The following is a 25,420-nucleotide window of genomic DNA, read 5'->3' on the forward strand; positions in this document are numbered from 1 at the left end:
GTGTTGTTATGGAGTATGATACGAGATTATACTTGTGTTGTATGTTGGTGTTGAGCATGATGTTGAATTGATGTGCTGTTACTGAATGTGTGTTGTAATTAGGGTGATCGATGTGTTAAATTACTTAACATGACATAATATTTTATAATGCTTATTTATTGATTGAGGAACTCACCCTTACAACTGTTTTTCAGGTAACGAGAACTGAGTTGAGTAGAATCGAATGCTTGGAGTCTAGTGTAGTCTCCTAGTGGGTCATGCTCTGATAGATGTAACATCGGGATGGGATGTTTGAATATTTTATTGATTGGTTGCGAACTATTTTGCATGTAATATGTTACATGTTTGGAATAATTGAATTGATTTCTATCCGCTGCGTATTATGCAGATACTTTATATTTTGAATTAAATAAATGAGCATGACAGGATGAATTGTGAAATGATTGTGTGACACCCTTCGGGGCATAATTACTCTGATGAATATATTGTTATTTTAATTATAATAATTTGGGGTATTTAGAAGGGTGTTACAGTAAACCTTTGCACTTGTTCTTTGCCTTGTGAGGTGGTAAGCCTTGGCAACTCAGTTTTCTTTGCCTTGAGAGGTGGTAAACTTTGGTAGTTTAGTTCCTTACTTTCATAATTATAAACTCTGGTAGTGATATCTTTCCTAGAAGGTTGTGAACCTTGTCACTCCTTTTTCAGCCTTGAAGGGGTTTTCACCCTGGCAATCAATTTGTTCTTCTTCGTTTCAGCCGTAATGGCCTGAACTACGAAAGCTCTGATTTTCTCATTGCACAATGAGAATACATAGGTAGGAGAATTTAGATTCTCCACGAGCTACCTTATTTATTATCCATCATTCTTTCATTAATCAATACCATCTTTTTGAGATCAAATACTTTTCTCCTTGGATTCGGTAACCAATGCTTTTCTGTAAACCAAGAGTTGTTTGGCTTGTACCCAAACACTTAATTCTCTTTGTTTCTGGTTATGACAAGAGTGAGTATGCCTCTGTCCCTCCACATCCTAGTTTATACCTCTTTTTCTCTTCGGCTCAGGATTTATTCCTTCATGGATCCAAGACAATATTTCTCTTTGATCTCAAGTTGTATGTTCCCCATCAAGTGATATATTCTTCTTTGTATCCAAACAACACTTTCTTGTGGATCCCATACTCATCCTTTTAGGACATTTGTCCATCTTGTGAATCAAGAGATATTTTCCTTGATGCCAAACACCTCCTATTGGTAAGATAATACAGTGGGTATGCCTCTGTCCCTCCACATCTTAGTCGTGTTGCCTTTACTCTTGGGTTACAAATACAATTTATCTTATGGATTCTGATATACCCTTACCTTTGGTTTCAAACTATACCTCTTCATTCACTTGTTACCAAACCTTCACTTCTGTGACTTCGGTCATTCAGTTCATTCATCTCCATGATGCATTCACATTCTACCTTTATTCACTTCATGTGATATACCCTATTTGAGACAAATACAATATCCCTTTGAGCTCCATCTTGTACCTTCTTGTGAACCAAGAGTTGTTTGCGTTGTGAAACCAAACACTTAATTCCTTTCTTTTCGGTTACTCCAATACAGTGATACCATGCCTTAGGCCCCTCACTTGTTGGTTCGTACCAGTTTTACTCTTGGATTCATATTTTCACCCTTGTTATCACCGCTTCTTTTCACCTTCCATCCATAGTTCTATGAACTACGGAACTCTGAATTCCTCATTGCACTATGAGGATACGTAGGCATGAGGGCCCCAATCCTCACCTAGCACTCTATCTATTTACTTTCTTTTCCTTCATTCTTTTGCGAGTAATCTTTAGATCACACCCATTCGAGCAAGAACAATCAAAACGGTTCTCATGGGGTAATATGGATGTTAGGGGTGCTAATACCTTCCCCTTGCATAGCCAACTTCCTTACCCAACATATCTCTTTCCCCCGAGTTTTATCGATGTTTTATCTTTCCTTCGGGAATAAATAAATTTTGATGACGACTCTGTTGTATGTTCGAGCGTACAATACGTTCGAGTATATTTCCGCTAGCTTCACTTACCCACAAAAGTAGCGAAACTCACATAAGCGAAACTTGGTCGAGTTGAATCTGAGTTGAACTGAATGAAATCGAAGTATGGTTGCGATGCTAAATGTGATGCTTGTGTTATTGTTGTTGGTGCGGTGGTGACGAGAATGGACGGAGTGAGTGAATCAGAGTTTGCGGCAATGAGAGGGTTGTTGTTAAGATATGGTCAGTGATGGAGTATGTTAGTGATAATGATGATTTCTGGTAAAGGTGAGGGAGGAAGTTTGGTTTGTTAAATAGAGATGAGAGTGTGGGTATGAAGTTTCAGTGGCTGATGAGTTTTGTATGGAGGGAAGCTGAGATTGTTGTTTGATGATAGAAGATCGAAGGTTAAAAGTGTTTGAAGAGGAAAGTTGTGTGGTTTAAGGTGGGATGGTGAAAAGGTTGTGAGGCATAGGTTTAATGGTGGTTGTCGGAGGAACACGAAGGAGGCTTTTCTCGCCGGAATGGTTGATGTTGAGTATGAAGGATGATCCATTGTAAATGAAGGATGAAATGGTGAAGAGCGCAAGTTGAGGTTTGTTGTTTGTTGAGGTGAATGCGGTTGTGAGTCGTGGCTGAGAGAGGGAAGAAGAAAGCTCCCTTTAGCTTTTATGCTTTTTCTTATTATCTATTTTTTTAATTGAAATGGAGAAGTACGTCTGATGTTAGTAGCGGTTGATGAAAATCAATTGGCCAATTTGACTTATATAATGGCACATCTAGAGTTTCAATATTAATTTATCCTAATAATACCTCAGTGATCAAAATGAGTTTAAAATTTGATAAAATAAAATCACATAATCTTTAATAAAAGCAAATAAAACAATTTAATTATTATATTCATTCTTACTTATTTAACAATTTTTATTTGGATTAAAAATGAAATAAAAAAGAAATAAATCGAATAAAAATTGAACGCGGGAATATAAAAAAAAGTTTCACGTCCTGTAAAATTTTTCCCTCGCTCTTCTCATTATAAATCAAAACCTAATTCTATCTTTCTAATATTCCACTAAGGCCCGGCTTATTACTAACTTACATTATTTATTTTAATTCTCCACAATTCACACTATCCACCCCAAACTCATTATTTCCCCTTTAATTTAAATAAATTAAGGGATTAATTACTATGCATTGTCAGTGTAAAAAGATTTACAATGTCGATTCATCACCATCACCCGTTTGCATTATTTTATAGGTTTTTAAAATAAAAGTCAAACTTATTTCAATATCCAACGTATAGGATTAACCGACGATGTAAAATTCTTTTACACTGTCAGTGTATTTCAATTAAATACATAAATTAAATAATCTACTATTATTCAATTATTATTAAATTAATTCTTAATAATTCTAAATAGTCTTCATTTTCTCTAAAACCTTAACATCAAGGTCATGCATCCTTATGATCCACCCTTAATTAATTACTTCCCACAACAAATTAAATACCTTTGTATAATTTTAATAAATTTTAAACAATTATCCAACATCTTTCGCTCTCTTCCTATACCTCCACCTGAAGGACATTTACCCCCACAACTACACAAAAAATAAAGGTGTGCTCATTTACGCATGTATTTATTTGTGAAAATGGTGCATCCGAAAATGCATTTCTATATTTGTAAGGCTATTTGGGATTTACTTATGGTACTTCTCCACCACTTAGGATAGGAGAAGTAAATTCCCATTTTTATCCTTTGTCAACCATACTATTGAAACTCACTCATGAAATTCTTTCAAAACATTCAATCTTGAATATAATATAGGCTCTCCAAAATGTTAATTGTCAAAAGGTAGGTTGACATTGATATTTTAGTCACTAATTTAAAATTTAAAGTTCTCAAACTACATTAAAAATATAGTATTTTGTCTGTTTTAAAATGACTTTCATTTTAACAAATTAAATTTGTTTCAAAATAAATGTCATTCTCACTTTTCAATGTAGAAATTATTGCTATTTTTTCGATTGTATTCTTTTATTATTATTTTATACACTACTTTCAATATATTTATAAGATTAATTTAATAAAAGTGTAATATTTTATGATAATATTATTATATTTCTTAATTTGTGTATAAAAACTTTAGACGACAGTCATTTTAAAACGGAGGAAGTAGTTGTATTATTTGATTAATCAACATAGAAAATATGATGATTGCACATGATCTCCTTTAATTGTCTACTCTTCAAAATTAAGTATACAACTTTATAAGCTTCCTCTACTTTAGTACTCCACTCGTATCAAATTATAAGACGTTTTGGATATTTCAATCGAATTAAAAAATATAATCAATGTTCTATGGGAAAGAGAAATTATGCATGACTTTATAATATTATCTTTCATTTATTATAGATGAAACATAAATTTACATAATTGGAAAAATAAATAGTAATAAATGATAGAGGATATATTGGAAAAATGTCATTGATGTTGCATTAAAAATGTAAAATGACTTATAATTTGGGTAGATTTTTTTTAACAAAGTGATTTATAATTTGGGATAATTTTTTTTAAAAATGTGACTTATAATTTGGGACAAAGGGAGTATCAATTAGACATGAGGTAAAGGCATAAGAAATGCCAAAATTACATAATAACAAGTCGCCAAACGTCAGCCTGACTTGAAACAATGTTAAGCAAGTGCTCATAAACAATAGGAATCAGTGTCATGATTAATGAGTTAATTATAAAAGCTCAAATGTTGCTCAATTTCGTTTCCTTTTACAAACTCTTTAACCTATTTTTTTGTAACTTACACCCTAAAATGAAAAAAAAAATCTCTTATTTGAAAACTAAACATCTATCGTTCATCTTCTTCCCATATTCCATTTCTACCCGTCCTTTCAGATATAAAAAAAATTCAACTTCAAAACAAGATATCACATTATATGTTCATAAAAGAATCAAGCAAATAAATTATAAATAAATCAATGTTAACCTTGAAATTATTTACCCAAGCAACCCACATTTTCAAATTAATGTCCAAAATAACTCATGTTTTAAAAAAATCTCTACCCCTTTCAAAAAAAATTATGGACGCAGTGTTGTTGTCAGGCGAATTGGCGACAACTCTATAATTTTGAAAGGAGACGTCAATTAGATTGACAACTACACATGATGTTTCCAATTCAATTGGTGATGGTGTACATATTTTAAAGGGAGACGTCAATTAGCCTGACACTGGTGTACATTATGAGTTCTTTTAGTATAAATAGTAAATATTAGCATTTGATTAAAAGTATTTTTACAAAAACTAACGATGATGATCACATTGGTCATACCGGCCACCGATTCTACACACCCTAGCTATCCTAAATCGTTGCACTCGTTATTGATTCACTCCAGAAGTTTGAGGATTTGAGGTCTCATAAACATCACCCTAGATATCCTTAGGAAGTTCTTGCATTTCTAAGAAGTCTTGTGTATGGAGTGACACGCTATCGTAACTTAGCTTGCGACCCATGCCATAGTAGTTGGGATGTGTTGATGTGGTCATTGGTGTGCATCCTTGACAGTTGAAGGGGGACATTGGTGTGAACGATTCATTGGAGAAAGGCGCCAACTAAAAGTTAACGGACAATGGAACTTTACCTATTGGAAGGACTTTGCTAAATCTAAGTGTCGTAAATGGAGGAACCGTCGTAACCATGTCTTATGCGACGTTGTGATGTCAACCTCGTCTAGACCAACTCATAGTTACATGACTTGGTACAGATCAGTTGCAATTGAGTTTGTCTCCGAAGAGATGTATTTATACGACCCATGACAAACTACTTACACACAAGAAACTTCAATGTCTAACCACTTAGAAAATTACCAGACATGTTACTCATAACCCCTACCCAACAAAATTACCGATCCACAAACACACAAATTCACAATCAAAACATGTCAGACACCCAACCACAATACCAAGAGTGTCCCCCATACCATCGCCAATAAAATGACTATTATCAAGACACCCAAAATGCATATGCCCCCAATACAACATCAAGATATAGGCAAAACACCCAAGGAACATATAACACCAACCTTTCCTCATACCATATAGCCAAAACGCTCAAATATCACACCATAGCCAAAACACCCAAACATCATGACAACCATATGGTTGCCAAACACCACAACAACCATTTCAACCTCTCTCCAACGAATCGTTCACACCAATTTTCCCCCTTCAATCGTTCAGGTCGCACACCAATGACCCCATCAACACATCCTAATTACTCTGCCATGAGTCGTGAACTAAGTTACGGTAGTGTGTCGCTCCATACACAAGACTTCTTAGAAATGCAACAACTTCTTAGGGATCCTGGTGATGTTCCCGAGACCTCAAATCCTCAAACACCTAGAGTGAGTCAACAACGAGTACAACGAGTTAGGGTACCTAAGGGGTGTGAAACTGATGGCCGGTATGACCAATCTGATCATCATCGTTAGTTTATGTAAAAGTATTTTTAATGAAATGCTAACGTTTACTATTTATACTTAAAAATTTTATAATATACACTAGTGTCAAGCCAATTGACACCTCCCTTTAAAATATGTACACTAGCATCAATTAAATTGACAACACCATATACGTCGTCAATCTAATTGATACCTCATTTCAAAATTATAGAGTTGTTGTCAATTATCTAAAATAAAATTGAAAGGGAAATATTTTAATGATTTTTTTGAAACAAGAATTATTTAGAAAATTAATTTAAAAAGATGGATTATTTGAGTAAAAAAATTCTTTAAGTTTGCAGCACAAAGCAAAATCAAATTTTAAAAATGGATCATTACATAGATTTCTCTTTCTAGCTTTCTTTTTCTTTCAGATTTTGCCTAGAATTAGTGCCTTAGGCATAAATCAAAAATTTTATTTCCTGAATCTAGATCATGTATATTATAAAAACCCAGCATTGGAAATATATTGTAGAAGTCAATTAATCTACTTAGGAACATTTGATTTCTTTCTAGTGACAAAAGTCAACTTCTTTTTCCACTTTTACGTGAACTAAACTTACATTTACATACGTTAATGCAGTTCACGTCCATTCTGAAAACTAGAGAACGTTTACTAAAGACATCGTAGAAATTAATTTCTTTTATTTAAAAAAAAATTATAGTAGTGGCTTATATTCGTCTATCAATAACACGCATAGTCATCTTCAGTTTGTGAATACCTCGCCACGTCAAGTAGTTGCATAACCACGCGTAAAGTTGCATGTTTGCAATGCTGTCATTCTATAACAACTCCTCCAAAACCACACTTCCACACTCTTGCATATATCTATCTACCCTTCAATCTAACAAAGCTAACACAGAAAAATGTCGAGCAACTATGGCCAACCTCGTGTACCCGGCGAACCAACCGACACCGCCACCTCCGTCGTTGAGACCGTCACATCTACTGTCCAAGGTTTCGGTCCCATCAACAAAATCCACCAACACCTTTGCGCGTAATTACCTCTCTCTCCATATACTATATATAGTACATGTTTATTTTTTAATGACAAAAGTTAATGATGACTTTGTTTGTAGGTTTCATTTTTACTCGCACGACATGACACGCCAAGTGGAGGCGCACCACTACTGCGGTCACCAAAACGAGGAAATGAGGCAGTGTCTTATCTACGACAGCCCCGAAAAGAATGCGAGGCTTATAGGGCTTGAGTACGTGATCTCTGAGAATCTCTTCTTGACTCTTCCTGACGAGGAGAAGCCTCTCTGGCATTCTCATTTGTATGAGGTAAAGAGTGGTTACTTCTTCATGCCAAATGTTCCTTCTCCCATTGAACACAAAGACATGGAGAAAGTTTGCAAGACTTATGGTAAAGTCTTTCATTTCTGGCAAATTGATAGAGGTGATGAGCTTCCACTTGGGATACCTCAACTCATGATGGCTCTCACTAGAGATGGACAAGTCGATGATCATCTGGTACAAGGATGTGAGGAGCGTATGGGGATAGACTTTAAGAAGGAGAGAAAGAGTAGGGAGTATATGACTGGACCAACGCATGGGATTCATCCATTGGCTAATGGTGGAGGGAAGGGTCTTGAGACAAGACTTAGGGAGGTTGAGCTTAAGAATGATTCACCTCCTCCTTATGCCGCCAGGGCCTTTGTTTGATTTGAACATTGAACCTGTTGTGTAATAAACAATAATTCATAGGGACAGACACCCTTGTGATAGAATAATAAGCTGATAATATTGTTATTATCAGCATTTCTGAATGACTGAAATAAGTTAAAGCAAATTGTTTATGAATGGAATGTTTTGGGAGTTGGTTAAATGAAACACGACTTGGCATTAATAATAATAATAATGCAACTACTATAATATCATGTGTTTCTGAAACTTTTAAACAAATGTGAAAGCTGTACAAAACGATTGTGATTAATATTGTAATTGAGTACGAATAGATTCCTCTGGAAGTGTTAGGGGCAGTTTTTAAAGTTTTTCTAGAATCTATTTTTAAAAATACAGAGAGAGTATTTATTTTTTAAAGTCTATGTGAGAAGAAATCGGGTAATATATATGCAATGCTCAGCGAGGCACAAGGTGAATTTTCATATTTTCATTAACACTATGAATGTTTTGTTCTTTTCAAGATTTTGATTTAACCATTAATAATCTTGATTATTATATATAATTCATAATTTAAATAACTTAGTTGAGAAGTCGGTACTCAAGAACTTTAGTAACTTTAGTGTGCTTCTGAGTTTTACTTGTTTTAAGTTTTTAGAATGTGTATTGTTCAATTTGTTTGCCTTAAGTGTAACATAATTTTATAATGCAATTAATAGAGTTTCTTTCAAAAGTTATAGTTAGATCTATTTTCTCTCTTTTCTTCTTTCATCTTTATCTTTAATCTTGTACACCAACAATTGATATCTAGAGCTCCGATTTCGATCCACATGAAAGATTTACAGGGAAACACGAGTGTATGGTGAGGCATGTGTGATTAATTTTATTTCTTGAATTTGTGTTGACTTTACGATCGGAATCGTAACAGAATCGTATTTCTTAATTTTGTAGGATTAGAAAACACGAGTGTTCAGTGAGATCTGTGTGAGTTTCAATGCAAAAAAAAACGAAGATGAACGGTGGAAACGGTAGTTTGAATACAAAGTTTCTAGTGTTTGATGGAAAGAATTGGATTCAGTGGTTGATTCAGATGCGTGTGTTTTGTCTTTAACATCCATATATAATACATGTCTAGAAATACATATTATACACAGCTGTAACGTTGGTACTGAAATACATAAGTGCCTAGGTACTGAAATACATAAGTGCCTAGTGGTAATATTATACATATTATAGGCCCAAAAAGAAATACAAACATGGCACAAGATATATACAAAGGTGTCTAAAATAAAACTAGGAACTAGATCATTATAGAATGATCTCAAAAGAGATATCTACATAGCGGAAAAAGTCATCCAAAACATCGAATAAGCAAAGACGTCAAGCTACATTGTCCTTACTCTTGACTTGCTCAGAACTACCTGGAAAATAATCAACAACATGGAGTAAGATAATAATCTCAATCCCTGGGTACTCCTTGATTAGTCATAAGATTCGAAGCATTCTCCCACCATCTTATAGCAGGACCTCTCATCATGTGAGAAGCAAACGTAATCTTATTCTCCTCACTACAGTGCACTATCTGAAAAATCCTTTCTATACTGGTCACCCACTCATGAGTATTTGCAAGATCTAATCTGCCATGAAATTCAGGAGGATTCATGCGAAAGAAATCCCGGAAAGTACCCCCTGCAGCTTCTTGTGGAACCACTTAAGGGTGAAGAACACCATTCAATTGTTGCATCATCTACTGCGTGAATTGGTTTTGTTGTTGATGCATCTGTTGCACAAACTGAGACCACTAAACACCTTCACCACCACTTGGTGGTTCTGAATCTGAATTCTGAGTTCTAGATCTACCAAGACCTCTAGGTCTGTCAGCCATAATCCTAAAATTCATACAACTAGAATTAAGTTGATCAGGGTCAATAGTATGAATATAACATCTGGGACAGTTATGACAACACACATATGAGGCAGAAAGAAATACTCATAATATTTCATGGCTAGGTCGAGGATTCGACCTGCTCTAATACCAATTGTAACACCCATATATAATACATGTCTAGAAATACATATTATACACAGTTGTAATGTTGGTACTGAAATACATAAGTGCCTAGTGGCAACATTGTACATATTACATGCCCAAAAAGAAATACAAACATGGCACAATATATATACAACGGTGTCTAAAATAAAACTAGGGACTAAACTAAGGACTAGATCATTATAGAATGATCTCAAAAGAGATATTTATACAGTGGAAAGAGTCATCCAAAACATCGAACAAGAAAGGACATCAAGATATCTTGTTCTTACCCTTCACCTTCTCAGAACTACCTAAAAATAATCAACAACATGGAGTGAGATAATAATTCCAGTCGATTCCCTATCTTATGGGTCCACTCGGCTCTACAAGGTTCTAATCAAAACCTAACTCAAGTCACAAGGGGAATAAACTTAAGTTCAAAAAACTCGCAATGTATGGAAATGTGCCTCTAGAGTTCATTAACTCAAATAATCACTAATCGAAGACTATACCAATGTATATTTCCTCGGACAATCCTACGTCTAGGATTATCTACACGGGTCACGGATCCTTCTATCATACTTCGACTTTCTTGAGCACTTCAAATTCTTCTATTGGACTCTAACCCATTTGGTTGTACTATGGGACTCTAATCTATTTGGTTGAACATATATTACTCTAACCCATTTGATTGAACATATGGGACTCTAACACATTTGATTGATGCGGAGTATCGGTGCATTCATCCCAATCTTAATCTATATAAGTATCATGACTTAGAGCAGTACAATCAAGGGTTATTTCCGACTATGTGATTAGGTATAACACAACATGATTGTATTCTACAATCATAAGACAATTACATTCACCTTCATCACACAATAACAACACATATTCCATACAAAACATCTCACTATTAAATATGGCTACCATTAATCCATGACACTCACTTAGGTGTCATATCGAATAAACTTCTGAAGGAGAATTTGCGACCCAAAGCGCAGCGGAAATTAAAATTTCTCCTTTAGAGATCCTTACGAATGGTCATGATCAGTGATAGAATATTTACCTCTTGTGATGATCGAAACCTTTGGTGCAGATCTCTTGTGACGATCAAAACCTTTGATGCAGATCCACGAAGCGATCACGAACGTTGAACGATGACAACGTCTCTACTCAGTCCACACGAACGGGTTCCTTCAATCTCAGTGCTAGCTGGTACGAATGAAGACTTTGAGTGAGAGAGAGAGAGAGAGAGTGAAAACGAAAAGAATGCAACCGCGCTTTATGCTTCTGCACAAGGGTTCTATTTATAGAACCACTTGTGTGGGCTTCAAGCTAAAAGCCCACTTAAGTGTATTTTGGCCCATATCTTATAATATGCCCAAAATCACTTAAGCCCATGGTACCTTACCATATTTCGTATTCTACTCAAGTACACCGTACCTTACGATGTTCTATAATTCACTTAAGGGCACCGTACCTTACGGTATTCCTTAGTTACTCTATCTCTCATCAATCCGTCCTTTGTGTGTGACCCTTTAGGTTTTCGTGACGTTGGCAATTATATTAAATCACGCATTTAACATAATAAACAGTGAGCGGTATCTAGCAACACATCACTGCTACCCAAGACACGAAAATGTCATGTGATCTGACAAAACCATCTGTGATAATACTTATGTGTATAATTACCCTTTTGCCCTTATGTCTATATTGAACACAAGGCATAGACCGTGTCATCCTTGTCCAGTTCAATATTGGGTCCATAGACATTTATCCTGTTATGCAGGATGGGCAAATTCCATCTAGGACACTCATGTCCCTCATCATGCTTTGTGGAGTACCCATCAACTGTCTTTATGGTTATCCAGTTACGGACAACGTTGGATCAGCAATAAAGCACTCGACTCTACATCTAGGATCCATAGTGGTTTCAGGTCGAAGAGTGGAATACACTATTATCACCATGAGAATAACTTATGACACTTTGCATAACTTTCTATATAGTATTCTCATAGCGGGTCAATCCGGTATAAATATTACTCCTAATATTCATACCTATATTTAAGACTTGATAACTCTTTATCCATGATCCATGAGATGTGATCATCAGTCTACAAACATAATAGTCTTAATGCTTTAATGTTATCCCACTTCACACTAAAGCTCGACTACGGATACTTTAAGAATAGCGCCCTTATGTTTAATGTGTTCTCATGATTAAGTCACACTTAATACATTAAACGGACTATCTATTCTAGGGACTTTATTAATCAATCATAATAAAGAAAAAGCCTTTTATTAATTCGATACAAGTACCAAAAAGTATTGGCCTCTAGGGCTTACACCAACAACTTCACTGTCTAATGTTATCTGAGTCATATTCGTAACCTAAGTTATATTTCTAGTCCATTTACCTAGTTATAAATCTAGGTTTCCTCACTCATCTTCATAAGGTTTTTAAACATCTTATTTCACATTCAACACAACAACAATATTTAGCATACATCATAATATGATCCATAGCATTCATAAGACACACAAGGTAATATAACATGGTACAAGAATAATAGTCTTATACATTATCTTTCTAATGTATCCGTCCGCATCCAAAACGGAGTTACAACACTCAAATTATTTAACAATCTAACCTAATCAAGATTTAGGTTAACATTTATTCATTTCACAAGTATTCAACAACAAATGCCTTGGCTTAATGGTAAGGCTTGCACCATGAGAAGGAGGTTCCAAGTTCAACTCCCATTGGTTACATATTTTTATTTTTTAAGGAATTAGTCCATAGATTGACCTATGAAAGCAATGTGTCTACATATTTGGGTCTTAGATCGACCTATAAGAGGCGACACGTAAGACAGTGGCTACAGGCTTCAACATTAAGGCGTTGGTGTCAACCTATAAAGCCATGTGTCGACCTATACTGAAGAAAAACTTCCATAGGTACACCTAAACAAGCTATGTGTCGACCTATGCTGAAGGAAAACGGTTATAGGTCGACCTAAACCCATATGTGTCGACCTATACTGATCTTTTTCACATAAAAACCCAACTTTTCCAACCTGCAATTATTTTGTTTCATTTCTAACAGATGATTCCACCAATATTATAGTTAACACACTTCATTAAGATCATCACACAACATATAAATATATTTCCATGGTTTCTCAATTCATGGTGCACATAATCATGAACACTACAACAACATTCAAACCTATGAGATGTAAAATCATGAAGAATAGAATAGAAACGCTTATCCATGGCAACTTATAATCAAGATAGGACATCCTTCATAATTCTTACTAACTATCTCATGATTCTATCATAACCATGAGTTTTAAAATTATAGGTTATACCTAGAACCCACCTTAATAATAGAAGAGGAGATTGATGAATATGATGATATGAGAGGATAATGGTTATTCCAAGCCTTGATTCTTCCTTTAAGTTTTTCCTTCTTCTTCTTCTTCCTACGAGCCTGTTCCTTTATCTCTATGTTTTCTTCCTTATTTTTCCTTTACTAATACTTAGAGCATGATAAGAGAGGAAAAAGGTTGGTAAGGATATGTGTTCATGAGCATGTGGTGGAGAATTGGTCTTGAAGTAAAATCTTGTGGACACAATTTAACAGATACATTGTGTGGATAGAAATAAAGTTGGTAGTAGAAAAATTATCCCAAATGCTACTAGCTTTATAATTTGTTCTACTAGAGCAATTGACTCATTATTAATGTTATCAAAATTCCCCAATTAATAAAATGTCAGTCCAAATAATATTAATTAAATCAATCAGAATTCACTAGTTACTCTATTTATCTCAATTAATAACGTTCAGAGTACATAGTAACTCAGTTGATCTCAACTGATATGAATTGGAGTATTTAATGAAATATGGGGTATTACATCCTCCCGACTTAAATAAAAATATGTCCTTGAATTTAAACATTACCAGGAAAAGATAAGGATAAGCTTCTCGCATCTCGGATTCAAGCTCCCAAGTAGTATCGCTCGGATGTGATTCATCCAAATGAACCTTAACTAGAGGAATCTCATTGTTCCTTAACACCTTAGTTTCTTTTCCCACAATACGACTTGTTTGAGGTGTAAAGGTTAAGTATGCTTCCACTTATACTGAATCCGTGAGAATAGGATGAAGAGGATCAGGAATGAAATTCCGGAGTTGAGATACGTGAAAGATATCATGCATCTCAGACAAAGAAGGGGTAAGTCTAATATGTAATCTACTTCACTGATCCTCTATATAATATGATATGGTCCCACGTATCTTGGACTTAACTTCCGCGACTTAAACGGTCCCTTTAATCCCAATCTTGGAGTAACTTTCAAAAACACGTGGTCACCTTCCCCAAATTCTAATGGTCTTCTTCTATTATCTACATAACTCTTTTTTCAATCTTGTGCTTTCTTTACCTTATCATGAATCATTCTTATCGTTTCCGTAGTCTCTTGAATAATCTCTGGTCCTAATATTCTTTCTTCACCAAATTACGTCAAACATAAAGGTGTTCTACATTTTCTCCCATACAATGCTTCATAAGGAGCCATTCTGGTACTCGCATGGTAACTATTGTTGTATTCAAATTCAATCAATGGTAAAAGCTCTTTCCAATTTCCTCCACTTTCAAGTACACAAGCCCTTAACATATCCTCCAAGGTCTGTATTTTCCTTTCAGTGTGACCATCCGACTGAGGATAATTAGACGTACTCATACATAACTTCGATCCCATGGCCTTCTAGAAAGCTATCCAAAATCTTGAAGTAAACTTTGGATCTCTATCTGATACAATACTAGTCAGGACACCATGCAGTCTCATAATTTCTGAAATAAACAAATGTGTAAGATGTTGTGCCTTGTAAGTAGTTTTCATAACTAGGAAATGTGCAGACTTAGTTAACTGATCCACAATCACCCATATAGAATCATAACCACCTTATGTACAAGGTAAACCAACTGCAAAATCCATTGAAATACTATCTCATTTCCATACTGGAATCTCTAAGGGTCGCAACAAACCACCTGGCTTCTGGTGTTTAATCTTTACATGTTGACATACCACACATTCAGACACATACTCCATTATATAATTTTTCATTCCAGGCCATCAATAGTCCTTCTTCAAGTCGTGATACATTTTTGATGAACCTGGATGTATAGTAAATGCACTTTTATGAGCCTATTCCAAAACTTTCCTTTTCAACTCTACATCATTTGGAACACAAGTCCTTTGGTTAGAAATAACCACTCCATTTGTAGCTTGAGTGAAACCCAGTAGAATTAACATTTCTTGCAACTTCTCATCTATCATTTGCCTTTGCTGGATTTCTTCTCTTAGATTGGAGATAACATTCAAATTTCCCATTATCACACCATTTTGAGTCAAAGAAAACTGAAGGTTGAGATCTCAAAATGTTTCCAACAAGGAATACTCTAACATCATTAACTCAGCTTTGTGTATCTCTTTCTGACATAACGCATCTGCAACTTTATTAGCTTTACCTGGGTGGTACTTTAGCTCAAAGTCAAAATCTTTCAAGTATTCCATCCATCTCCTTTGACGCATGTTCAACTCCTTTTGATCAAACAAATACTTCAGACTCTTGTGGTAACTAAACATCTCAAAATGTACTTTGTATAAGTAGTGACACCATAACTTCAAGGTAAAGACAACGACTGCTAATTGAATATCATGAGTTGGATAATTCTCTTCATGAGTCTTCAACTGTCGAGAGGCATATGCTACAACATGACCACCCTGCATTAACACTCCTATTAATCCCTTATAGGCATCGCAAAATACTTCATAAGGCTTACTAGGATAAGGAATAATTAAAACAGGATTAGTTGTCAACCTTTCCTTCAAACTCATGAAACTATGTTCACACTTTGAATCCCAACTAAAAGGAATCTTCTTCTGAGTAAGTCAATTTATTGGTAAGCCCAACTGATAAAACCATTTAATGAACCTACATAGTAACCTGCCAATCCTAAGAAACTTCTGACTTCAGAAGCATTCTTTGGTCTTTCCCAATTAATAATCGCTTCAACTTTAGATGGATCCACTGTTACTTCTCCTTGTGATATGACATGACCAAGAAACTTAACTTCAGTCATCCAAAACTCACACTTACTTAACTTGGCAAAAAGTTGTTTCTCTAGCAATACTAACAGAACAAACCTTAGATGTTATTCGTGCTCTTGTGGAGTACGAGAATAAATAAGAATGTCATCAATAAAGATCATTACAAACTGGTCCAATTAAGGTTGGAATATCTGATTCATATAATCCATGAAAACAGAAGGAGCATTTGTCACACCAAATGGAATTACAAGGAACTCATAATGGCCATATCGGGTTCTAAATGCAGTCTTTTGTATATCATAACTTTTAACTCATATTTGATGATAGCTCGACTGCAAATTTGTGAAGTCAAGACTCTCCATCCAATATGTTTTGATGAATACAAAGTGAAATTCAAATGATCATGTCAAAAGTATGGAAAAAGCTTCAAGTACATTTAATCAAATCAAGCTTCAATATATGTGTGAAAGCTAGCATCAAAGGATTCAAGACTTATTTTGAATACTAGCATTGATCTTGAGTTTTTTAAGGTACAAGCATGCAATATATATTGATAACTTAGTGCTCAAAAATTCTCCAAATATTCATCTCATGCATGATCCATTGTGTCTCACATGTCTCTGTTTTTATACTGTTTTTCCAAATAACTTTTCAAAATTCAGTTCAGGAAATCAATTACCCTTTTTCAGGAAATCGATTTCCAATTTTCCAGAATTTAATTTTCAGTTCAAGAAATTGATTCCCCCTTTTCCAGGAATCATTTCCACTTTCCAAAACCAAAATTTCAACCCAGGAAATCGATTACCTCCTTTTGGAAAATCGATTTCCCTTTCGGAATTTTAAAATTTTCTGAAACAGTGGTTGGTTTTAGACATGTCTTATGAACTAAACGTTTTCCAAAGATCATCCTTTAACCATTGCATCTTTCCATTAAATCACACTCTTTCATAAAGGTGTCAAGGTGATATAAATATTCATTATTTCAGAAATCAAAAGTCGCCTCTTCCATTGCAGTTTGAAATCTCATACACATCTATTTTCAAACAAGTGTTTTGATCTTTGAACTTTCATTAAGAATTTTTCTGCATTGTTCACTTGAGCACTAATATAGCCTTATAAATTGCTTCCATCCGATATTCCTAATCACTTAAGCACTCATATAGCCTTATAAATTGCTTGTTTGGAAGAGAAAATCAGTTATAGTGATTGATACATTGTCATATACTTTCTTTACTTAATATTTTTCAGAATTGGTTATAAACACCTTATTGTCCAGGATCATTGGAAGCAAAAGAGTTGAGTTTGAGAGGATGTTCTCATATCAACTTGGTGAATCACAAGAGGTTGTTCTTGGTGATTGTGTGTGTCTTGTACAAGTCATAACAAATAGTAAAATCTCCAGTAGTGTTAAAACTATTTTTTTCTTTATTGAATATGAACTTACAAAATTTTAAAAAATCTAGAAAAGTAACGCAATACCGAATTTTTCAAAAAGTCCGATTAATATTTTTTTCAAAAAAATTGATAAAGATTTTATATTGGAAATTTAAAAATAGACTACATTAAGTTTGGTCTATTACCGGAAACTTAGTTTGCATTTTTTACTCAAAAATGTCCATAAACTGTTTCGAAATTATAAAAATATATGGGGTGTCAGATGGAATCTATTGAGAAGAACAATACTTGGGAGTTGGTTGATTTATCGGACGGAAAGAAGCCAATTGGTGTGAGATTGGTATTCAAAGTGAAGGCAAATCCCAATGGTGAAATGATCAAGCATGAGGCTCGATTTGTTGCAAAAAGATTCTTGCAAAGAGAAGGCATAGACTTTGAAGAGGTATTTGCATCGATTGTTGGGATTAAAACCATAAAGCTAGTTGTTGGTATTACGAATAACAATAATTGGCTCATGTATCAAATGGACGTCAAATTTGTGTTTTTGAACGGACCGCTTGAAAAAGAGGTATATGTAGAATTGCCCCCTGATTTTGTTGTGAGACACCAAGAGATAAAGTTCTACAATTTGAAGAAAGCGTCATATGATTTTAAGCAAGCTCCAAGAGCTTGGAACAAAAGAATAGATGTTCTCCTAAAGGAGGTTGGCTTTAAGAAATGTGCATCCGAGCATGGAGTGTATGTGAAGATGAATACAAGTGAATGAGTGATTATCCTTTGTCTATATATGGACGGTTTGTTGATAACGGACAACAACGAAAAGTGAATTTCTAAGTTCAAGAGTGAACTTATGGAAGAATTTGAGATGACGGATCTTGGACTCATGACATACTTCCTTGACATTGAGTTCCACAAATTCAAAAGAGGACTACTCATGCATCAAAGAAGGTATGCGCTTGAGATATTGAAGAATTTTTAAATTAAGCATTGCAATTTTGCCATTACTCGGCTGAACCAAGACTACAATTGTCGAAGAATGAGGATGACCAGGATGTTGATCCAACTCAGTATAGGAGTATGATTGGATCTTTGCTCTATTTGTGTAATACGCGGCCGGACTTGGCGTTTATTGTTAGTATTGTGAGTAGATTCATAAGGAGAATGAAGGTGTCTCACTTGGCAGCAGTCAAGAGAATCCTAAGTTATGTCAAAGAGTCGGTTGGCTGCAGAATTCTCTTTCCCGCAGTGGATACGGACATAAAATGCAATATGCTCGATTTTATCGATTTCAATTAGTGCGGAGATAAAGATGATCGAAATTCTACAGCATGATACATCTTTATGTTCTGTGGAACACCAATCTCATGGTGTTCGAAGAAGGAAATGGTAGTTGAACTCTTGTCTTGTGAGATCGAGTACATTGGTGTTTCGTTATGTGTGTCTTAAGTCGTGTGACTTATGAATCTATTGAAGGAGTTGGGCAGCAATGAGGGTGAGGTTGTTTCACTCCTGGTTGATAATATTCTCGCGATTAATCTTGCTAAGAACTCAATTTTACATGGGAGGAACAGGTTTATTGAGATAAGGTTTCACTACTTAAGAGAGTTTGTTAGTGAAGGAAAATTAAGATTGAGATATTGTAAAAGTGAAGACCAAGTGGCTGGTTTGTTGACTAAGGGAGTCACAAATGATGTGTTCAAGAGATTGAAGATGAACATGTGCATGGAAAACCTGGAGCGCTTGAATTAAGGTGGTGTGTTAAAATTATTTTTGATAATTTAAGTGTTGTAACTGATTAACACGGGGTGTAATCGGTTACAGCAAGGCAAAAGTCACTTTTGAGCTGAAGAAACGGGAAAAACTTTGTGGGTGTAACCGGTTAACGTATGCACATAATTGGTTACCACTTATGTTACTTGAGACTCAATCACTATGTAATACTTGTATAAATGCCTTGGAAACATCCTCATCAATAGCTAATGAAAATATTTTTCTCACCTTTAATATCTCTCTCAATTTTTCCTCTTTCGCTCTCCATACTCAAATTTCTCCCTTATTCATCAATCTTATGGTTCCAAATTCTAACACAATTTATCCTCTATAAATGAAAATGAAATATGGGATGATGATAACTTGAATGATACAATAGACATTGATGGAAATTGCCCAAATAACATAAATGGTAGGCATTGGAAAAGTTCGCTCGAGCAACTTCAACATTGGCAAATGAATAGTAGGAAATTGTAAGTGCTTTATGCTTTTCCATTTTTGCTTTGGTCTTTCTTATTATCAGTTTCACATCTTTTTATTGTGCAATCATTTTAGCACAGATTATGCTTCTAAACTTTGTACCGTTTTGTTCAGTTAATATATGTTTTTCGCTTCTAAAAGAAAAAGTTGATTTAGATCTATTTTACCACTTTGAACATGTTTTCATTTTCTTGCATGAAAGTTCTTCTCTAGTTTATTTATTCATTTTATGGCAGATAAAGAGACGGAGGGAGTATGTGATAGACGATGATTGTTATCAAATTTGGTAGCAATAAGTGCGGTGCAAATATACTTCCCAACATTAAATGAGTGAATTGCTACAACAACCGCTTTATGCTTATATGCAAAGCCTTGTAATTTTCTAAAATCAAGGTAAATAAGCCTTTCAAATCTCCAGTTATGTTTTTCATGAAACAAGTACTTTGCAAGTGATGCATGCCTCAAGTTCTTGGAAATCAACATAGCTTTTTACAGTATGTTGAAGCATAAGAAAACTCTTTTAAATAAAATGTATCGAGATGAGCACTGATGCTATCACTTTGGGGCCAAATACAAAACTCAGCAGTAGCAACATTGACATATGAAAACACACACAAACCAACAGTGGCTAGAAAAACAAACTTACGCCAAATTTTACTAGGCAGAGATAACTTTTGGAAAATATCAAAATCATTGACAACCCTATAGATTGAAAACCAGAGTGGCAGGATCATGATGGTAATGATGGTAGTAAGGGTAGGGAGGAGAATCCATGACAATGAAAGCATCATTTGTTATTAATGGTTTTGCTACTAAATGAAATAAAGAGCTATTACACTAAAAAGCTAAACTATTCTTAAACTAACTTTTTCATTTATTTCATTGATTCTAATTATATTTAGGGGCGTGTATGGTTCAAAATTCAAACCAAATAGAACCAAATATATGGATTAGTTTGGTTTTTAAAACAATTTTAATGAAATCGGTTTATTTTTTTAAAATTGGTTTATGTTTGGTTCGGTTTGATTAATAACCGGTTTTAAATGAATTTTGATTTTAATCAAAGTTATTTAATTTAATTTAAATTTTATTTTCTTTAAATTAATATTAATTTTTAAATTTAAAAACATAAACAAATTTTATGAGATTTAAAATATTTTTTCTTTTAAAATTTAAAAAATATACAAAAAAAATTAAAAATAATAAAATTATTTTCTGAAAATGAAAACAATATTTAAAAAAAATTATTCCAAAAAATAAAAATAACTGAAAAAAATTTATTTAAAAAAAATAGAAATCGGAAATAAAAAAATTCTAAAAATAAACAATAATTTCTATTCTGAAATTATAATTTGTTTTTCTTGAAAATAAAAGTTTTTTTATTCTGAAAATTTGAAAAAATAACCTTTTTGAAAATTAAAAAAATTACCAAAAAAAATTATTTAAAAAAATCTAAATTTTTTTACTGAAAAAATATAAATTATTTTTTTTTATTCAGAAGAAAATAATAATTTTATTTTTAAAAAAATATCAAATATAATTTTTTCGAAAAAAAATCCGAATATAATATTTTTCGTGAAAAGAAAAAAAAATCTGAATTTTATTTTTAAATAATTTTTTTATGAAATTTAAAAATATTGAAAATATAAAATTAATTATAATGTGATAAAACATGAAAAAAGACAAATATAAAAATTTAAGTAAAATTTGAATATCTAATAACAAAATCAAATTTTTATAATAGATAACGGTTTATATTTGGATAGTAAAACGGATACCCAAATTTTTATTTTAATATTTGATTTGGTTTTTTTAAAATGGAACAATTTGGATACAAATCTGCACACCCCTAATTACGTTCACCAATCATATATTTATAATATTGATATTAATCAATTATTCACTATCTAATCCTTCTAAAGAGTAATGAGTCGCCACTATTAATTCTAATGGACTTATGTAACTTGGGTTTGGCTCATTCATTACAACAGATTGGGCTTTGGAAAAATTACTTAAAATTTAGGGACGAGGCAAGACTGACGCCTAAAGCAAAAGATCTGATATGCAGTTTGGTACTAGAGGGTAACTAAAATTAAAATGTGTAAGATGTGGTTTTCTTTCTCTCTTTTTCCACATACTATTATAGATTAGTATTAAATCACGTTATTCCCTGATAACATTGCCGCTTCCTAATCAAAAGGCATATCCTTGATTTAGAGATATCACGTGGAACAAACTCTATGAAACTGAGACAGTATTTAAATCACGGATCATTAGGGAGCTTGACACTCAGAATTTTATGAAATTCAATGAGGTTTGAGATATTAAGAAATAGTTATGTTATATGAAATTTTATGAGGTAAACTTATATATTTTCATATCTTTTGCTTTATCTCGGTTCAATCTATTTTCTATTAGTTGAATTCTTGACATTTATTGTAATGGTCTTGATAGGTTGAACCACCAAGCAAGCTCCAGCAGGATCCATAAGAAAGGTACAGAAAAATACAAACTATTACTATAAATGTTGGTTCCTTCATCATTAAATCTGTAACTACTTGAATTCAAATCCAAGTATGGTATAAGTTGATTTGATTTTGTATTACACTAAAAATCTTTCCTTATAATATTTGTGCATGGAGACGCTCTTAACTATTCAAGATCTCAGTTTCGTTGGTTATACATATAAGAATTTTGTCTCTGTTGTCATTCTAATGATATTTTTTCTTGACGCCGCATATTATCAATTTATAATGTTGTATTTCAATCTTTTTGTCGCCAATTTTCTTTTCTTTTCGTACATGTGATCAAAATTACCTCTTAAATCTTTGTTTTATATTCCTTGATGAAACCTTATAGACTCGATTGTTGTTGGAATTACTTTCAGCTAAAGCAGCTATTTGTCTGGTCATCGTGATGTATGGTGATGGCGGGCTCGTGATGTATGGTGATGACGGGCGAAGAGGTTATTGATGGATGGTGTGGTCTAGATCAATTTTATTAGAACCTCACCGCGGTGGACGTCAATTATATTGGCTAAAAAGATATAATAGGTAATCATCTTCTTGTAGGACTATTTCTTGGTGTTTAGGGTGCTTTGGACGGTATTTGTGTGCACACAAAGTGGTGAGAAACTCTATGCTATGTCTTTCTCACTTTGAAAAGATTAGATCTCTTATTCCAATGGAGAACTAAGGTATTTATATATACTCCTTGGACTTGGGCTAAAGAGTTTACCCATATTCTTGAACGAGTTATGGGGAGGAATCTATTCACCTTGGGATTGTGGGACATATGGTTACCTCCCTTTGACCACACTCAATTTAGTCCATATCATCCCTTATTATAAGGTAATGGAATGAACTAGGGTTTGCATGCATGACCCAAATCTAAATGGACGGCTTGTTAACCCACTCTAGACAATCTATTACTTTATTGGCAGACTACCACTGGTTTGCTAAGCGCCTTTGCTAGCCGCCCACGCGTCTATGGCAATCACCTATACACTTGGGGGACCCTATATATCCTTAGGGTCGGTCACCTTTCTAAGGGTCTTAAAAATTTATAATGGTACAAAAATCCCTTTACCATATGGTTTTCCTTTTTTTTGTTTGAGAAAATCCTACGTATCATGGTATTTGTATCATAGTTTCGGACCATTTCTTTATGTTACAATTTTAGAATAATGAAAGATATAAGAGTTATTAAGGATATCCTTGTAAATCTGTCTCCTTAGAACAAAACTTTGAGAAGGAGAAAAAGAGTAGGGAGTAATAGAGTAGTAGTGTAGCTGAGTCTTAGATATAAGTTTGTTATAAGTTTGTTATGCTGTTGTGCTGACGTGGCATATTCTGTTATGCCACTGCTCATCTATATAAGAGCTTCTGTAATCTTCTATTTTAATCAATGAATATAATATTCTTCTTCCTCATTATGACTCTCTCTAGATTTCTATCATGGTATCCAGAGCTTCTCTCTTGATCCAGAATTTTTTTTTCCTTCCTCCATGGCATCACCGTTTCGCAACGACGGTGCCTTCCCTTCTTCTCACGTCAAACTCTCGCATCTGATCTCTGTTAAACTTGATGAGAAAAACTTCAAGTTATGGAAACAGCAGATCGACGGTGTTGTTCGTGGCCACCGGCTTCAGCGGTTCATCACAGTACCAGCGGTCCCTCCGCGCTTCATCTCTAACTCTGGTCCTACTCACACTGTTGAAAGCGATGCGTATCTGGATTGGGAACAACAAGATGCGTTAATTTCCACTTGGTTACTCTCTACCATTTCTGACTCGCTTCTGCCGAAACTTGTTGATTGCAAGCATTCATGGCAGATATGGACCGAAGTTCATCGTTACTTTGCAACGCTCCTCACGACGAAGGCGAGACAGCTTCGCTCTGACCTTCGTCATCTTTCCAAAGGTGCGCTCACTATTGAAGCGTTCATGTTACGTGTTCGTGACCTCAGTGAGTCCCTCATCTCTGTTGGTGATCCAGTACCTTTACGTAACCTAATTGAAATTGTTCTCGATGCACTCCCTGAGGAGTATGATTCAATTGTAGCTGCGATTAACAGTAAGGAAGAGCTTAGCTCCTTGGATGAACTTGAGGCTTGTCTTCTTGCGCATGAATCGCGCCTTGATAAGCATCGTAAGGCTATTCTCACTGAACCGGTGTCAGTCAATCTTGCGCAAGCATCGCCGGCGCCTTCGTCATCTCCAGCTGACTCTACCTCTCTTACTTCAGACGCCTTTCCTTCCAGTACCAATCACGTCACTGCGCAAGCTGAGAATACTAACTCTCAGCACAGAGGTGGCCGGTCAAGTCGTGGTGGAGGCCGTTTTGGTCGAGGCGGTGGCCGTTCTGGTAAATCTCAGTGCCAGATCTGTCACAAAATTGGTCATGATGCGTCTATTTGTTATCACCGGTACACACAGTCCATGCCATCTGCTTTCTCTGCTCCTCGTATTCCTTTCAATCCATTCATGATGCAGACTCGCCCTCAGTATCCTCCCTCTTTTGGTTATGCTGCTCCTGGTTATGCTGCTCCTCGACCTTCAGCACCTCGTGCTGCTACACCACAAGCTTTTCTTGCCACTTCAGATCCTTCGTTCAACAATCAACTGTGGTTTCCTGATTCTGGCGCATCTCACCATGTCACACCTGATTCCACAAATCTGTCTGACATTCAATCTATGACTGGTTCTGAACAAGTTTATATGGGTAATGGCCAAGGTTTGTCAATTAACTCTATAGGTTCTCTTCAATTCCCTTCACCTAACACCACTCACATGCCACTCACCTTACATAATTTACTTCATGTCCCTCATATCACCAAAAATCTCATGAGTGTTAGTAAGTTTGCTCAAGATAACTGTGTTTTCTTTGAATTTCACCTTTATTTCTGTCTTGTCAAATCTCAGGATTCTTCTAAAGTCCTTCTTCAAGGAGTGGTAGGAGC

At 34.6% G+C, this 25,420-nt stretch overlaps 1 protein-coding gene across 1 annotated transcript; it reads left to right on the forward strand.

The window, feature by feature from the left end:
* The first annotated feature begins 7,353 nt into the window (after positions 1-7,353).
* LOC127083140 (oil body-associated protein 1A) lies at positions 7,354-8,339 on the forward strand. The gene is made up of 2 exons (XM_051023380.1): positions 7,354-7,534; positions 7,617-8,339. The coding sequence occupies exons 1-2, from the start codon at positions 7,404-7,406 to the stop codon at positions 8,203-8,205; spliced, it is 720 nt and encodes a 239-aa protein (XP_050879337.1). The 5' UTR covers positions 7,354-7,403; the 3' UTR covers positions 8,206-8,339.
* Positions 8,340-25,420: the final 17,081 nt, after the last annotated feature.

The sequence above is a fragment of the Lathyrus oleraceus genome, chromosome 5, assembly GCF_024323335.1.
Source record: "Lathyrus oleraceus cultivar Zhongwan6 chromosome 5, CAAS_Psat_ZW6_1.0, whole genome shotgun sequence".
Lineage (NCBI taxonomy): Eukaryota > Viridiplantae > Streptophyta > Magnoliopsida > Fabales > Fabaceae > Lathyrus > Lathyrus oleraceus.

What these genes read in the sequence shown, in the direction of transcription:
- LOC127083140 (XM_051023380.1), top strand. Translation starts at nt 7,404, where the DNA reads ATGTCGAGCAACTATGGCCAACCTCGTGTACCCGGCGAACCAACCGAC. An exon ending in ATCCACCAACACCTTTGCGC is followed by an intron (nt 7,535 to 7,616) that starts GTAATTACCTCT and finishes CTTTGTTTGTAG; the next exon opens with GTTTCATTTTTACTCGCACG.